At 40.3% G+C, this 18,871-nt stretch overlaps 1 protein-coding gene across 4 annotated transcripts in view; it reads right to left on the bottom strand.

Annotated features, from left to right (window-relative positions):
- Nucleotides 1–2,240: 2,240 nt before the first annotated feature.
- BLI (protein BLISTER) overlaps nt 2,241–18,871 on the bottom strand; it is a 123,529-nt gene continuing 106,898 nt past the window's right edge. For all 4 annotated transcript variants that reach the window (XM_087682038.1, XM_087682039.1, XM_087682041.1 and 1 more), the window contains 5 exons: nt 4,538–4,648; nt 4,191–4,390; nt 3,890–3,958; nt 3,316–3,468; nt 2,241–3,081 (listed from right to left, as the gene is read on the bottom strand). In XM_087682038.1, coding sequence (XP_087538164.1) covers nt 3,001–3,081; nt 3,316–3,468; nt 3,890–3,958; nt 4,191–4,390; nt 4,538–4,648 — 614 coding nt within the window. In that variant the 3' untranslated portion in view covers nt 2,241–3,000. The remainder of the gene's footprint in view (nt 3,082–3,315; nt 3,469–3,889; nt 3,959–4,190; nt 4,391–4,537; nt 4,649–18,871) is intronic.

Here is an 18,871-nt window from a genome sequence, read left to right as displayed (position 1 = left end):
ATGACTAGTCTTTGCACCACTAAGAAGTGTGAGACACAATATCACCATCTAAGGCAACCTTCTCACACCTTTATTGTTTGCTTTATTTAATCAACCCATGCTGAGTCTACTAAAAGAACAAGAAAAGCAATATATTAAAAGATGACTTTATTAAGCATGATTCATGCAACCCCACCCTGATTAGAAGTATTTATGACATTAATAATCCAAGGGCCTTTTGGAGAGGACACATTAGTTCACCCATAGTAATATTGCTTCTAGTAAGATTAATTTGGCATACATAAATATTACCCAAATGAGCCGGATCCCAACATGCTATTGGAAATGGTAGGTATACTCAGATTCTAGGACTTGCAACTAACACATGTAACTAAACATAAAGCTATGAAACAATCTTTGTAGATCCTAAAACAAATGGCCCTCATACCCAAAGAATCCACTTAATTTTTTCTCATGCATATTAATGACATAATGACAAAGAATTCTTGTGAGAAGTAGGTGTCATTCTCTCAAAGCATTCATGGAAGCCAACTTATGTTTATTTTATGCAATTCTTGCATAAAGTCCACTTGACATGCCAATTATTGCAAAAAAAAAAAACAAATCCAAATAAAAGGGATGACTTAACAAACAAAGTCTTGTGATGATGTCAAAAGTTGCAAAATGATTCCTATTCCATGAAGCAAGTTACACCCATACACATGAGGCATCTTTTGAGCATTTTCACAAAAATTTAGCCAAGCATTCAAGACTTGTGGATACACAATTATTACATTTAAAGAACTATCTACACCTCAATTGAAGATTCAATGAATTTAAGTACAATAAAGTCTACTAGAGTATAGATTCACTTATCACTTGTTTAAAATGGGAAAAATAGCATCTCAAATTCAAACACAATATTAAATGTCCTAAGAAAGCCTTAAAAGTCTCAAAAGGGTGTCCAACACTTGTGGCACTACTATCAATGATCACAAAAAGGATATCTCACACCCCACATAATAATTGCTTCAAAGGTGAAAAGTGCAACATTTAACATCTCCATACAAAATATGCTTTCATAAATAAATAGACTTGGACGAAGAAATGAGCATAATCCACACCAATAATTATTTCTCACATTTTATATCTACGTAAACTTTGAAAAGAGTGAGTCCCACAAAGAGATGAATGAAAAGTAAGAGTGGTTCAAAATGCAATCATATTGCTCAAACTAAATGCATGGTTTTGCATCTTTGCATGAGCTAGTTAGTCTTATCCCATTTCAATGAAACATACCATGCACTTACAAAATAGTATACAACAATGATGAATTTTCAAGGAAAAAATATGCCAAGAGAACACCTAACCCTAACAAGAGGCCCTTAGTGAGACGACATACCTCTTCAACAAGGAAATGCCTCCCCATGCTAGAATTCAACCTAGAGTCTTCTAGCATTTGTTTTTCGGTTTTTAAAGATTCAAATGTGGATTTTTGGAGCCTTCATGCATGATAACATTTTTATCTCAATTCAACAAAGATCGGTTTAGAATTTTTAATCAAGCAAAGGATTGCAAGAGCCTACTCATAATCTGAGTTGCTCAAAGACGGAATTGTGACACATGAAAGTTCTTATTGAGAATGTGCTGTCCACAACTACGTGGTGAACTGAACAATCAATCAAATATAAAACTGCCTTCACTAGAGTTTGGAGGCTGTTAGGATAGAACAAGAACAATAACAAGTCTTTGTAGTAGATCCATGCTTAGCACAAGACAATCTTGATGTACAATGGACTACATGGAAACCAGCTCATGCAATATGTATCCAGGTATTAAACTCACATTAAGGATACACTACTTGGACTACAGTTAAGCATTGAAAAAAGACTTGGAAGTTAAGGTAAAGAAACCTTAAGCACATGTCATTATATCATTGGACTTCCTAGATATCCATCAGCTCTAGTGCTAGGCATATAACAAAATGCTTCTATCTAGTGGGCATTGGTTTCTCATTAACTTGTCCATTAGAAATTAAATTTTATGGGCTGAACATGGCATTCATCTTTTGTAAACATGAGACATGGTATACTTTTAGACGTTAGAACACAAGAAGAAAAACTTTATATTAAAAACTTGGACATGAAGGAGCCATCCCCCTAGAACATAATTCATTACCAACTGTGAGCATAACTTAACTGATAACACGTCTTATTTTGCAATGAAAACAATCATCATCATATTATATTCGCATAGAATGATTGAATCAGAACACATTTGGCATTATTTCATGTATTATCCCAATAACCCAATGTTACACTGCAGCCCTACGTTTGATGCAAATCACTACTGAAGTCATCTGAAGGATCACATGAAGTCTCCTTTCACAATCAGTGTACTCCCTCCACTAGTGCCTTCTAAAATTACTCTTGCTTAATCATGAAGCGAGGACAAATTGAAGCCTCCTTACACAATCAGTGGACTACCTCCACTAGTATCTACTAAAATACTCTCTTTCACAATCAGTGAGGAAGAGTCAAATTGCTTTGCAAAAGCCATTTGCTCTATCATCTATACAATCTATGAGTTGAGTCCCTCCATGGCTAAGGCGTTGACAATTATACATAGTTAAGCCCATTAAGAAAACATATTGATTGGTTTTTAACTGAGGATAACACTATGGAAGCAGGCATGGCATGTTAACTCTTCTTTGACAGGTGGTGAAATGGCTGCCGTAAAGAAAAATCGCCTTTCACCTTTACCTTTGACATATGGATATTACATGGTGCGGCTGAAGTATAATCAGTCATGAAATTGCCTTCACCGATTATGAGCTTGAAAAAATGATCACCCTAAGTGAACCTTTTGCAATGATACAACTGGCTTCCTTGAGAATGCCAATGAATGGGCCAAGATTAAATGGATTGCCATTGAGGTAAACTCTGCAATGACTCTACAGGTCAACAAGTATGCTCACAGTAATTTACTTGTCAGCCTCTTTGATGACCCACTTAGGAATGCTCACAGTAATTTACTTGTCCGCCTCTTTGATGACCCACTCGGGAAAAGCCTCATTATCCACCCCAGTACTCTCTCCACTACCTGGAGACAGATCATGGATAAGGCTAATATAAATGGTGGCAGCAATCCAAACATTGCATATCATTAATGCACACTACAATGTTGAAACCAATGGCAACACTTTTAGCTAAAGATAAAAAACTGGTCACTTTTGGAAACAAAAGATTGAAAGCACAGATTTTGACTTCACTTTCCTGAAGAGACTAAATACTTATACATGCAACCATGGTTAAATTGGAGCAATTAAAGAGGTACCTCATCTCCCTCATCCACAAATTCACTCTCTTGTTGCTCTTCAGGAGCACTCATTACAGTTGTGCTTCCACTATGAACCATGTTTTGAGCAATAACAAGCTCCAGCCTTTGTGTTTGGAGTTCAAGCTTTTTGGAAAGTTCTGCATTCAGCAGCTGGAAAAACAGCGCTTTCAGAAGATTTCCCTTTCAAACTAATGTAATATAACCAAAAGCTTGATGATTTCAATCTATAAACCAAACAAAGTGCCTAAAACTTCTCAATTCAAGTTTTTGAAACAACACAAACCTTTCTTTTCAGGATCAAAATTTGAAAATCCATACTACCACTTGAAATATGAAATGTTGCAAAAATGATATGACAAATATGTGCCCGTACTGATAAAATGAGAATGCAAAACATCAATGTGATGCCATCAAAATATAACTGATAAACTACACTCCCATGAACAAGCAGAGGCTCCAAGGTTGCAGAGCGTGAGCTAAAAGAGCTACAAATGGAAAATCAGCCATAAATAACAAGTAAAACAATCAGTAATTTAAAGCTGCCAAGTCTATATTTTAGTTTGTGGGTTACCTCCAGTTCCGAAGCTCTGGAAGACTCCTTCTTAAGAGCTTTCAGCATAGTGTCCTTCTCAATTGCTAGCTGGAAGGCCACACACAGACTCATTATAAACATGAAACAGATATGAATGGTTACTCCATTAGTAAGCACCCCAAAGAACTCAAGAGTCTAATTTGTCAGCCTCCATCAGTAAGTCAACAACATAGTATGTAAAGCACCTTTGGCTTTCCGAATGCTTTCAAACAGACAGAATATAATAACAAATTAGTCATACATTGTTATGAGTCATGACAGAACACAAACTCAGCCTTACCTCTGTAATCAAAGAATCAATATTGTTAATTGCTCTGAAGTGATCAACGGGCAATGTAGCCACCGCAGATGGAACGATCAAGTTTTCTTGACCATGCAACCAGGGAATAGAAGATGATTCAGAACTGTTATTGGTAACTGTAAGTTCTTGTGCTGGGTGGATTCTCCCTTGCACACCAGGTAGAGGCGTGGCCTGTAAATCTGGGAAAGGAATATTGTATTCTTTCAATCTTTGATATCCAGTTTGTCATTATTTCCACACAATTTCCCATAATCTCATTGTGCATGCTAAGAGATTCCTGTAATACATTATAAGGGTTTTAGAGTTGTTGAAAACCAAAACGTTACCGAGGTCTTCTGTGGAAGTGCATGCATCCCTTGACTCCTTTGGTGGACTAGACACCAAGGTTGGAGTTGGATGAAGGTTCTTTTGCAACTGTGTGAGCAGCAACTTTTTCTCTACAAAAGCAAAGACTTGAATCTCTCTCTCTCTCTCTCTCTCTCTCTCTCTCTCTCTCCCCCAAAAAAAAAGAAATTTGAATTAATGAATTGAAATATGGCCAAACAAGGACACTCAAAGACAAGTAGAAAACACCACATGGAGCCAAAAGGCTACACAAAACACAAGGCTACGAGAATAGAAGAAGGGGATCATGAAGCGAGCACAACCAGGGATCACACTAGCTGAAACCATGGAAGTAATTTGTCATAATAACAATCCTCAAACACAGCTGACATGACTACAGATACCTAAGGCTTGGGGGGGGAGCGGGGGGAGTATTGCATGTCCGCTAGATGCACCAAAGACCAGTTCAATGTGAAAAATGAAAAAGACAAGGACGCTACTGCTGTAAAGTGGCCGTGGATGGCATCTTGTCTAGAACCCAAGAACATATGATTGTCCACTGATGTGTCATTGAAGCCCATACTCCAGAGATGAAATCCTAGATCTGTCTAGCAACTAGGCAAGAGAGAAGAAGATGAACAAGAGACTCATCACATGTAGTACAGAAGACATATCTACAACAAGAGAACTTGTAACAATGGAGCATGTCCCCTATTGGGAGACCATTGATAAGAAGCCTCCATATAAAATCTCGCTCCTAATAAGAAAGCTTAGACCTACACAATTGAAGCAATTGATCATGCCACTTTGCTTTACTATCTTGAGTAGATCAACTTTATATGCATTCTCAATCACCCATCTCTTATCCTCAACTATTTTATGGTAAACTTGTTTGTTTGGTTGTTTCAATAAATCATTTGGTTTTACAAAAGCCTAGTCCAACCATGGGGATGAAGGCTGAAATGCAGGTGAAGGGGAATGACACTCAAGCCATTCCTCCAAGTTCGATCAAATCAACCTATAACCTTGGCCAAAAGTATTGACAGATACACCAAAAAGAATAAACCCAAGATTGACAAGGAATGATAACATGTGTATAGTCCTCAAACCCAATCATGCCATGCTATGAAACTTACCATGCTCTATGTACTTTTTGGGCCAATCAAGCAACCAGGATGTAGCCATAACCTAAGCTTGCAAGGAATTAGCCTCCTTTCTAGAGTTTGTGAGAGCAGAGGATCGAGGTACAGCTGGGATTCAGTAGACAGTGTGAGAGTGAGAGACAGAGTTGAAGCACGACACCCAAGAGAATAGTCTGAATGAGTGTAACCTGAAAGTACAAAGTACAACCCTTAAACCTTAGGGTTGTAGGGGGTGTTCACACCCGACACACACTAAGTGCCCAAATGTGTGTAACATAAGCACATAAGTACATACGACAATAAGACCATAAGTCTGGGGGAAAAAACCTCTCCTACCGAGAGTAAAAAGTGCCCCAGTGTCCTGATCACCGACACTCCCATATGAGCGTAGGTGTAAGTAAGGCGTGAGTCAAATACCCAACAAACCCCCCTGGAGTGAAGAGTGATCAAGAGTACAAGGATCATCCGCCACCAAAGGATATCAAATTTAAAGCATCTCGAAATGCTTCAAATTTGTCACGAGGAAGAGCTTTGGTGAAGATGTCTGCCACATTACTTGTGGTAGGACAATAGACAAGGCTCATATCACCTGCATGTAGCCTCTCTCTGACAAAGTGATAGTGAATCTCAATGTGTTTCGTGCGAGCATGAAACACTGGGTTCCGTGCCACTGCAATGGCACTCTGACTGTCAGTGAACAATGGAGTAGGCTCAGTATTAGATGCATCCAAATCAGCTAGCAAGCGTCTAAGCCATACGCATTCAATTGTGGTAGTGAAAGCTGCCTTGTATTCAGCTTCACATGACGATGTGGCAACAGTGGATTGTTTCTTGCTAAGCCAAGAAATGCAAGAAGAGCCAAGAAAGAAACAATTGCCACTAGTGGAGTGACGTGTATCATAATCACCAGCCCAATCAGAATCATTGTAAGCATGTAACTGCAGTGGTCCCCCCTTGGCATAAAGCAACCCAAGAGAACGAGTACCCTGCAAGTAGCGAAAAACACGCTTGACAGCTTGCCAATGTGACATACGTGGCTGATGCATATACCTGCTCAAAGCTGAAACTGCAAACTGTATGTCCGGCCTAGTATTGCATAGATAGATAAGACATCCAACTGCAGAAGCATATGTATGTATATCAAACAAATCACTGTCATCATGTAATGACAGTTTCAGTCCAGGTTCCATGGGAGTACAAACTGGCTTGCAATCCTGTAAGCCAAACTTCTCAAGAAGCTGCCCAATATACCTTGACTGTGATAACCCAATACCTCGAGCATTATGTATGAACTGGATGCCCAAGTAGTAATGCAAAACTTCCAAGTCAGACATGTCAAAAGTTTGCTGCAAATTTTGTTTGAATGCTGAAATCTGATCAGCATGTGTTCCAGTGAGCAACAGGTCATCAACATAAAGACATAAAATCAACATAGATCCCCCTTCTTTACATACGTAAAGGGTAGACTCAGATGAGCTGTTTAGAAACCCCTGACCAAGCAAGAAAGCATCTATCTTTTCATACCAAGCTCTAGGAGCTTGTTTCAAACCATATAGTGCCTTTTTGAGCTTGCATACCAAATTTTCTGAGCCTTCAACTGCAAAACCAATGGGCTGCTATACATAAGCTTCCTCCTGAAGTTCCCCATGTAAAAATGCAGTTTTGATATCTAGTTGATGTACTATCCAACCATAATGTGCAGCCAAAGCAATCATAGACCTGATGGTCGTCATACGGGAAGTAGGAGCAAATGTCTCCTCATAATCAATGCCCTTTTTCTGTGCGTAGCCTTTAGCTACCAGCCGTGCCTTGTATTTATTAATGGATCCATCTGCTTTTCTTTTCAATTTGTAGACCCATTTCGTTCCAATGGCTTTCTTCCCAAATGGCAAGGACACCAAATCCCAAGTTTGATTTTTAGTAATAGAATCTAATTCAGCTTGCATGGCTGCCATCCAATGCACACTGTGTTATGCATCCTCATAACATTTAGGCTCTTCATTATCAAAAATACTTGCTGCCATAATAAACTCCATGGTATGTGCTGAATCATGCAAATGAGTTTGCCTTCTAGTACGACCAGCCATGGGTGCATCCAAAGGACTATCTTGCATAGTCTGCAAATACCATCTAGGTAGCTGTCTAGCATCCTGGTTGTGTGCAAGCTCTTGCTGAATTTCTGTTTCAGCATGATGCTAAATATTCCGATCAGCCAATGGCTGAATTTCTGCACTTTCCATAGGAGCAGCTGGCTGAACATTAGGTTCATTTTGTGAACCTCCAGCTGAATCACCAAAAGTAATGGGCAGTAGCCCTTCAAAAACATCACGGGCAGCCTGATATGTGTCCAAACCAGCCAAGGATAATTCTGATTTTTCATAAAAAACAACATCCCTGCTGACAAAAACCTTCTTCGTAACGGGATCATAGAGTCTGTAGCCTTTGCTCTCATTGCTATATCCCATAAAAATGCACTTAATAGCCTTGTTGTCCAATTTTCTTCTAAGTACCTGTGGAATATGGGCATAGGCAAGACACCCAAAGGTACGAAAGTGACCAACAGAAGGTTTACGGCTGTTCCAAGCCTCAAATGGTGTGATGGTCTTCAAGGCTTTGGTAGGGCATCTGTTCAAAATATGGCAAGCACACATGACTGCTTCCATCCAAAAACTATGAGGCAAGCTCTTTGCCTTCAGCATACATCTGGCCATCTCCATGAGTGACCGATTTTTCCTCTCTGCTACCCCATTCTTCTGTGGAGTATAAGCTGTAGTATATTGATGTACTATGCCCTTCTGCTGCAAAAAAGAATTCAGCATAGAGGACATGTATTCCCCCCCTCGGTCCGAACAGAGAGTCTTAATTTTGCATCTAGATTGGTTTTCAACAAGTGCACTAAAAGCCAAAAATGCATCATACACTTCTGACTTATTTTTCAAACAGTAGACCCAACAAAAACGTGTGAAGTCATCAATGAATGTCACAAAATAATAACAACCACCCAATGACATGGTCTGCATAGGCCTACAAACATCTGAATGCACCAACTGCAATCTGGTTGTCACTCTGAAAGCAACATCACGAGGAAATGAGAACCGATGCATTTTCCCCAAAATGCATCTCTCGCGTAAGTGCTCGGGAGGTCTCTCCAAGAGAGGTAAGCCATCCAGCATCTGAGTATGCTGTAAAAGCATCAAGTTGCCAAAGTTTACATGCCCTAAACGAGCATGCCATAACTCCGCCTGTATCATAGCAAGAGTAAGAGTGGATGTCAAGTATGCTGACTGATCTACTGAAAGAGCATCCAACTCATATAAACCATGACACAAAGATCCTGTCAATACCAATGTCATGCATTCTTTTTCTCGAACCATGCAACGGTCATCATCAAAAGTGACCTGCATACCACAACGTGCCAAAGAAGAAATAGAAAGCAAATTCTTCTTTATTCCAGGCACAAACAAAGCATCCTGCAAACGGAGAATAGAGCCATCAATGGCTGTGAGCTGAATCTCCCCAATACCACGAACAGGGTATGATGCATTATTGGCACACTGTACCGATTTCCCGACGAGAGGTGCACTAACTGAAGCAAACAAATCTCAGCGAGATGTGATATGTCTAGAAGCACCACTGTCAAAGAACCAAGTGTCAGCATCCTCTGTAGCGCTAAGTGCTCTATCGGCCCAAGAGATGTCATAACTGCAAGTGTAAAAACAATAGTCCCTGTCCACAACAAAGGACGCGGACTCACTAGCAGTGGAAGGAGTAGTAGAAACAGACATTTCTGACTCCTTCTTCTTCTCTTTGGCAATGCGCTTTCTGCACTCAGTGATATAGTGGCCGGGCTTCTTACAATAATGACATTTTCCTTTCTTTGCTTGCGTCCCCCCTTGTGACTGATTCTGCGATGTGCCCGAAGTGCCAGAACTCTGTGGAGCATTTTTCACCTTCCTGTTCTTGCCTTTTTGTCTTGCCACAAAAGCTTGCTCAGAGGCTATAGCATCCACACCACTAATTTTCTGTGTTTGCTCCTCCTCTAGAAGCAAGCTAACCAGCTGAATAAAAGTGAGTGGGTGCTCAGCAATCCTCATGGTGAGGTTCAATGCAGTATGAAAAGACAAGTACGAAGGAGGTAAGGAATTCAAGGTGGTGGATATCAACTGTGCATCCGAAAAATACTCATCTACATTCATGAGCTGCTCCCTCAAGTCCTGAATCTTGTTTAAGTGATCTTGCATAGAATCACCTTCATGCGTCTTCAGAGTTTCCAACTCTTTCTTCAAGAAAGAGATCCGAGTCTCATTCTTTCCTGCAAACATATGCTCCAAAGTCAACCATGCATCTCGTGAAGAAGATGCCGAACGGATATGAGGTATGATGGACCTCTGAACTGCCAGAGCAATCAGCGACAAGGCCTGTGCATCACAGGTATCCCAAGCTTTTTGAGTTGCAGTTCTTGGAGGAAGTGGCTGAGGTGGAGCGGGCTGAGGTCCCTGTTGTCCACGTGCGCCATGGGGAGGAGGAGTAACGGGAGCTACAACTCCCGGTCGAGTTTCCTCTCCACTGACAGAATCCCCTAAATTCTTGGCCACTAATACATTCTTCATCATGAATGACCAAAGGGAATAGTTGTTTCCGTCCAGTCTGTCTTCCTTGGATACATACGTAAAAACATCACCTCCCTAATTTGCCATGATGACAAATTTCCAAAGACAAAATGAGCAATGTCAAAGCAGTATTAACTGGAAATCTGCAAATTTCCAGAAATTGCAGCAAACACGTTTCTGCAATTAATGTGCAAGGGCGTACTCTGTCAGAAAACTGTCTTTTAATGCACGCTTCCCAAGGTGCAAACAGTGCACTGCATCACTGTTATCTTAAAATCCCCATAATTTTTGCCAAAATTTCTATCAAAATAGTCTTTCTGTGACTGTATCAGCAGTTCAAATGCAACTGTCCTCAAAATACACGAAAGCCCCAAAATTTCTAACGATCCAGTCCAGAAATTTGCATGAAATTTAAATCACACCTGTGCTGTGCTTGCCGCATGTGAACCTCCTCTTCCAAAACTGTGTTTTGGGCTGAAATTTAAAAAAAAAAATGTTTAAAATTTTACCTGACGTGGAGCAGACTGGCGTGTGCTGGTCAGACAGGCGGCCGAGGTTGCGAGCAGAGCTGACGTGGAGATTTCAAAACGGCGGGCAGTTTGGCGGCGCAGGACAGTCGTGTGGCAGGTCCGTTGATGGGCGGACTGTATGACGTGGAAGGTCCGTTGACGGGCAGACAGTGGAGCTGCGGACAGTCACAAGCTGTGGAAGGTCCGTTGACGGGCGGACTGACAGGTGGCACACTCGAACGAAGGCTGCGCACAGAGGAACAGCGCCTGGGCAGGGCGCACGCAGGTACAGGTGGCGCGCTGGGCAGGGCGGTGCTGCGCGCTGACTGTTGGAGCTGCGCGCAGGGCAAAGGAGTCGTCTGGTGCTGCGCGCTGACGGGCTGACAGGCGCAGGCAGGACTGGGCAGGTACAGGCGGCTGCAGACTGGCGACTAGAGCTGGCGACACGGGGGCAAAACTGGCGGGGGCTGCTGGCTGCTGACTGAAGACCGCTCTGATACCAAATGTGAGAGCAGAAGCACGACACCCAAGAGAATAGTCTGAATGAGTGTAACCTGAAAGTACAAAGTACAACCCTTAAACCTTAGGGTTGTAGGGGGTGTTCACACCCGACACACACTAAGTGCCCAAATGTGTGTAACATAAGCACATAAGTACATACGACAATAAGACCATAAGTCTAGGGGAAAAAACCTCTCCTACCGAGAGTAAAAAGTGCCCCAGTGTCCTACTGATCACTGACACTCCCATATGAGCGTAGGTGTAAGTAAGGCGTGAGTCAAATACCCAACAGAGTTAGGGGGACACCAAGCAATGAGTTGCAGGATCTCCTACCAGGAAGCAATTAAGTGTGAAAGAAGAAAAGAGTGTGGCGTTTTGACTACTTGAGTTGAATTCAAACATGCCACAAGATGCCTACATTCTAGTGTAACCATGTGAGATGCTGATTTCCTCAACAAAAGCCATAGCAATGTTTGCCCAACAATGATGTTGCACGTAAGGACTATAACAGGGCCATCCATAAAGCCGCCAAACAAGGCAGCACCACCCAAACACTTTGGTGTAGTAACGTGTTGCTAAGAGACCGATACCCGATCCAAATTAGGAGATCATACTTGCCATGACCATTTGTGCAACTTTGAATCACACATGTAGAGGGCACCCTTGAGATTTCCAATACATAAACTTGTCATGAATGCGTAAAGATATCCAATCAAGCAATGTACAAGGGGCCACATCCATAGATAGCCTAATTGTCCTGTGATCTCACCCTACTAGAAAAGCATGCAAATCTCTCTCTGTATAATTGATCAAAGTGGATTTATGTATATTGATGTTAAGGCCTAAGGCTTGACCAAATAATCTCCAAATGGCCATTGCTCCATCCAGATCTCTCTCTTTCTTTTTTGTGTGAAGATAATTGAATTAAGTAAATATTTTACATTCGACCATCAGGTCGGCTTAGTACTCTCTCTTCGAAAAATATATACATCAGACCATCTGGTCAGCATTCTCACTAAATCTCTTACATTTTGTTACATCAGACCATCAGGTCATCTAGGAAAGTGACGAAAGACTATCAGGACTTTAATACAAAGAGAAAATCATATTGTTGGTGTAGAGCAAAAAAGAAGAAATCTGCCATGGCACTAGACCTCGAATACAGGCCACATGACCATGGATGCCCGAGATAGAATCAAAAATAAAGGTATTCCGAGTATGCTAGATATGCCACAAGGCAGTCCATCTCAGAAACTGCAACATGCAAGAATGATCAAAATGCAAAGAAGGCATGGAGGGCGGGGCAGCTTTCCCATAATCCATGAATGGGCTGTTATGCGTAGCTGAGTTGCCGAGAGTCACACGCAAGAAATAAAACATAAGATCTCTCATGCAACTGGACAAGAGGCAAAAAGAAGAAGCAATGTTTCATCACATGTAGTGCAAAATACACAACGACCAGTAGAGATCTTTCGAGCACGCAACACCTCTCTAGTTGGAAGACCACCAATCAGATCTCTCTCTCTCTCTCTCTCTCATAATAGGTAATTGTATTAATTATGAAAAAAGTACAAGATTGCATGATTATAAGCTGTAGGATGGCTCTAGGCCATCGTGCATAACCTCGCTTTACAAAAGATTAAATAACTAAAAGAGCAGTAAGCCTCCCACATGCTTTTCACTATCCACTATGACAACAAGTGGGTCCTCATCTTCATTGAGTGACAAAATGAAAGTGGCATGAGAGGTAGTTAGTGCCATGTTGATCAAAGCTGTATTTTCTAGCTTACCAAGGAGTAAGGTACTTAAAGTAGCAGAGGGTGAGATTTGCACAAAAACAACCTAATTGTTTTTGAAATGTCTCTACGTTGTTGATGTACTTCAAGAGATTGCATGGTACCCATTCCTTGTTAGAATCCTAGAACTTGACGGCATATTCTCCTAAATGTATGCTCATGCACTCGAGAGGGTATTCCAGGCTTGAACCATGCTATAATAGCATATCATGATAATTGATATTGGGACAAAAGATCTTGTAAGCTATTACTGAAGGAGGTAAGAGCAAAGGGTACTTGGGAGAAGAGACGTGGTTGGAGAGTTGAAAAATGAAAATAAGGCCAAGTGATTGGTTTTTATAGGCCATAGATCTAGAGATTTAGTTTTTAAAAAATCCATCAAATTCTATTAATGTAGTTTTGAAAAGTTTAAAAAAAAATCTAAAAATCTAAAATCTAGAATGTTAGAGAATCTAGAATTTATATAAACCATTAAAAATAAAACCCATGATCCATTCATTACTTATTTTTTATACATCATTTTGTGCATAGATTTTGATTTATTACAAAGCACTTGATAGCATATAATTCTCCTCATTCTTTTGCTTATATGAAAGAAAAAAAACCAAATAAGATTGAAACTACTATGTCTCAACCAAAACAAAAAATTCCAATACTAAATAATCTCACCTTTTTACCACTAAAGAAGTCACAAAACAAGTGGAGTAAATAGAACATTGGATACATGTGAAGAAGGGCAAACAATAGCTCACAAATTCTACTCCCACCACCACCATCATTAGTGACAATCTGAAGAAGAACGGCGATGGAAAGTAAGTGCCCTACATGTGCTAGTAGTTGGTTTAAAAGTCCCTGAAACATGGAGGATGACACCAAGGATATATATGGGAAGATGGGTATCAAAGAAGCCTTGCATACATCAGCTTGGTGAGTAGATAAAAAATCAAGCAAGCAGAATGAAATGGGCAAAGTCAAAGGAACATGCTCTCATCACGCATTTTCCCACAATGGAGGCTAAGAGAGACTTCTCAGTACAACATAAGACATTTAACTGAAAAGGGGTGTTTTTGGAAGATGACCTTCCCCCTACAAGATTCATAAGGGGGTGTATGCCCAAAGCTAAGGTACCTAGGAAGGAAGATAAGCTCACCTTTTACAAGGGAGGAACAATAGTAATCTTATAGAAGCGCATCAAATGATGGTGTGTGTAAACACCCCGAACAACATAGTATAGTATGCTTGACAATTATAGCTTGTTTTTGAGCCTTAATATTTCACGAAAATGAAGAAAAACGAATACCTAAAGCTTCAAGAGCGATGATGTCCATTTCTGAGAATCTCTCAAATGCATGCTATACTCAAATTCAATGAGGTTAGTTGTGAGGAATACCTTGGAGGACCTCCCACCATTTGTAATCAAACTCAAATCCTAGAGACCTTACAACACATCTTAGGAGAATTTGATGGTTCGAAGAGCTAAAGCTAGTTCACCTATAGATATTCTAAGGCTATCACACAAGTGATACAGTGGAAATTAATAGAGAAACAATGGCTTTACATTGTTGGATCTACAACCAAGTGCTGCAAGCCTTACCTCCCCCACTCCAACAAAAAAAAAGATCACATCATAGTCTATGGAAAAAGTTCACAAAATGCTTATGTTTTACAAAAATACCTTATATTACTAGTTGAATATAAAGCTTTGAAAATCTTAGGAAGCCCACCTACGCACGTGTGCACACATACTCCTCTCTAGATTAAGTCCATGAATAAAAATGTTAGTTCTTCCTTCAATTTTGTTAGGTGGTGTAGCCATTGGAGCATGTGCTGAATGTATGCAACTCCATGGAGAGAGAGAGAGAGAGAGAGAGAGAGAGAGAGAGAGAGAGACTCAATCGTTGTCTCTGTGTCAGTCAAGGGATAGCACTAATAACTTACTCACATGCATTGAATGGTTGAAATGTAGAGTTCAATCTCTTCAAGAGGAAGAATATGCTAAATACAAATTGTTGGCCAGAGCGGAAGCTTTGCATGGTAATAATTGTCAATCTCATCAGTTTTTTACTTGTTTACATAAAAAATACACTCTGAAAAATATTGTGCATTTGTTGGATGAGCAGGGTGTTATGGTGAGGACTAATCTTGCTTCCATCATCCAAATGTGTGTAAATTATTATAAATCTTTGTTGGGTCCATAGGAGGTTCTTTCTGATGCTGTTGACTCTGCTCGTCGATACATTTGCAATTTGGTTAGTAATCAGGTTAAGCCTGAATGGGTTGATTTTATGGAGGCTGATATCTTAGAGGCTGAAGTGGAGGATGTGCTATCCCATTTACCACCAAGGAAAAGCCCCCGCTGGGATGGGCTTCCTAATGAGCTGTTTTCAGCCCATGTTGAGCAGCTTAAGGACTCATTAACTCGCCTATGTCAACAAGTTTGGACTCTAGGTAGGATGCCTTCAGACTGGAAGATTATTGTGATTCGGTTACTACTTAAGGTTCCTTCTCCAACCTCTTTGAAACAATAGAGATCAATTTTTGTTATGGGTTCTTTGTATAAAATCTTCTCTAAAATCATTGCCAATAGATTATAGAAAGTATTTCCGCACTTAGTTCGTCCACGTCAATATGGTTTCATTAAGGAATATAATGCATAACATTTTGAATGTTCAATTGGGTCAATTGGTCCTTCTTGTGGCAACTGATGTCCACCATGGGATTTGGTCCTTGCATGACTTCCTTGTTGATACCACTAGTCAGGGTGCTGTGGCTCGTACTGCACTTAATGGAGGGATCACACATGAAATTACCTTGTCCAGTCTCTTCGACAAGGCAGTCCTCTCAGTCCTTTACTATTTTCCTTGGTCACTCACCCGATGCTCTCATTGTTGAATAAGTTGACTGATCAAGGAGAGATCGTTGGTTCGTCTCTTCCTAGCGGTGCCCAACTTTTGGGTCAATCTTTGGCTAATGATTCCTTTATGTTTCTTAAGGCTGATCGCACTGATGTTAATCGAGCAATGGCTACATGGAATCTCTTTACTTTAAAGTTCAGACTTCATATTAATGCTCAGAAGTCTCCACTGCTTTCTTGTATGGAGAGTGATTTGCAAGTTTTGGGTTGGCAAGGAGTTGTGATTTCTAAAGGAGATATTACCCGATACTTGGGTTATTCTATTGTTTCCGGCCTCTCCAATGGCACTTTGACTATTAGTAAACAAAGGAGTAAGCTCCATGATAGATATATCAAGATCAGCCAACAAACATCTTAGCCATACACATTCAACTGTAGTAGTGAAAGCTGCCTTGTATTCAGCTTTACAAGACAATGTGGCGCGTATGTGTGTAATGTGTGGTAAGTGACTAAAATGTGTAACATAAATACAAAGATGAAAAATAATGTGAATGGGGGAAAAAACCTCTCTTATGGAGAGTAAAAAGTGCCCAGTGTCTTGCATGCGGATCACTAACACTCCTGTGTGAGCGTAGACATGATAAATGATCCGCATACAAGGATCATCCACCAAAGGAGATCAAATTTAAAGCATTGCGAAATGCTTCAAATTTGTCGCGAGGAAGAGCTTTGGCGAAGATGTCTGCCACATTGTTGTTGATAGGATAGTAGACAAGGCTAATATTCCCTACATGTAGCCTCTCTCTGACAAAGTGATAATGTATCTCAATATGTTTCGTGCATGCATGAAATACTGGTTTCCGGCCTCTCCAATGGCACTTTGACTATTAGTAAACAAAGGAGTAAGCTCCATGATAGATATATCAAGATCAACCAACAAACATCTTAGCCATACACATTCAATTGTAGTAGTGAAAGCTGCCTTGTATTCAACTTTACAAGACAATGTGGCGCATATGTGTACAATGTGTGGTAAGTGACTAAAATGTGTAACATAAATACAAAGATAAAAAATAATGTGAATGGGGGAAAAAACCTCTCTTATGGAGAGTAAAAAGTGCCCAGTGTCTTGCATGTGGATCACTAACACTCCTGTGTGAGCTTAGACGTGATAAATGATCCGCATACAAGGATCATCCACCAAAGGAGATCAAATTTAAAGCATTGCGAAATGCTTCAAATTTGTCGCGAGGAAGAGCTTTGGTGAAGATGTCTGCCACATTGTTGTTGATAGGATAGTAGACAAGGCTAATATTCCCTACATGTAGCCTCCCTTTGACAAAGTGATAATGTATCTCAATATGTTTCGTGCATGCATGAAATACTAGTTTCCGGCCTCTCCAATGGCACTCTGACTATTAGTAAACAAAGGAGTAAGCTCAATGATAGATATATCAAGATCAGCCAACAAACATCTTAGCCATACACATTCAACTGTAGTAGTGAAAGCTGCCTCGTATTCAGCTTTACAAGACAATGTGGCGATAGTGGTTTGTTTCTTGTTAGGCCAAGAAATGCAAGAAAAGCCAAGAAAGAAACAATTTTCACTTGTAGAGTAATGAGAATCAAAATCTCCAACCCAATCGGAATCACTGTAAACATGTAACTGTAGCACGCCCCCTTGGCATAAAGCAATCCAAGAGTCCTAGTGCCTTGCCACTGTGACATGCACAAGCTGTTCATATATCTGCTCAAGGCTGAAACTGCAAACTGAATATCTAGCCTTTCGCAGCATACATAAATAAGGCATCCAACTATTGGAGCATATGTATGAATGTCAAACATATCACTCTCATCATGCAAAGACAGCTTAATTCCATTCTCCATTAGTGTGCTTATTGGCTTGCAATCCTAGAAGCCAAATCTCTCAAAGAGTTTACCAATATATTTGGATTGTGACAATCCAATGCCTCTAGTATCATGAATAAACCGAAAGCCCAAATAGTAATGAAAATGCTCCAAATCTGACATATAAAAAATTAGTTGCAAATTTTTCTTAAATATTGAAATTTGACTAGCATGTGGCCCTGTGAGCAAAAGATCATCCACATAAAGTCAAATGACCAACAAGGATCTCCCCCCCTCTTTGCATATGTAAAGAGAACACTTTGATGGGCTGTTAATGAACTCTTGGCTGAGTAACAAGGCATCAATTTTAGCATACCAAGCTTGTGGAGCTTGTTTCAAACCATACCGAGTCTTTTTCAGCTTGCATACCAAGTGTTCGGATCCTTTAATTGCAAAACCCATGGGCTGCTGAACATACACTTCTTTCTGAAGTTCCCCATGTAAAAGTGCAATAGGAGCAAATGTCCCCTCATAATCAATACCTTTCTTTTGTGCATAGCCTTTTGCCACAAGCTTGGCCTTATACTTATCAATGGATCCATCCACTTTTCGTTTCAGCTTATAGACCCATTTAGTACCAATGGATTTCTTTCCAACAGACAATGTAACTAAATCCCATGTTTGATTCTTCATGATAGAATCATATTCAGCTTACATTGCTACCATCCAATGCCCACTCCATGAGTGAACGATTCTTCCTTTCTGCAATCCCATTCTGCTATGGAGTATATGCAGTAGTAAATTGATGTGCAATGCCTTTTTGCTTCAAAAAAATATCCAACAAAGAAGACATATATTCTCCCCTTGGTCCGAACAAAGAGTCTTAATTTGACAACTAGATTGATTTTCCACTAGTACAGTAAAAGCCAAAAATGCATCATACACTTCTAACTTTTTATCAATGAAACAAAAACGTGTAAAGGCATCGATGAGGGTGATGAAGTAATAGCATCCACCCAATGACTTTGTCTGCATGGGTCCACATACATCTGAATGCACAATTTGCAACCTAGCCG

Source organism: Lygodium microphyllum, chromosome 7 (assembly GCF_053477565.2).
Source record: "Lygodium microphyllum isolate KBCC chromosome 7, Lygodium_microphyllum_v1.1.10, whole genome shotgun sequence".
Classification (NCBI taxonomy): domain Eukaryota; kingdom Viridiplantae; phylum Streptophyta; class Polypodiopsida; order Schizaeales; family Lygodiaceae; genus Lygodium; species Lygodium microphyllum.
This window is presented reverse-complemented; position numbering and strand designations above follow the sequence as displayed.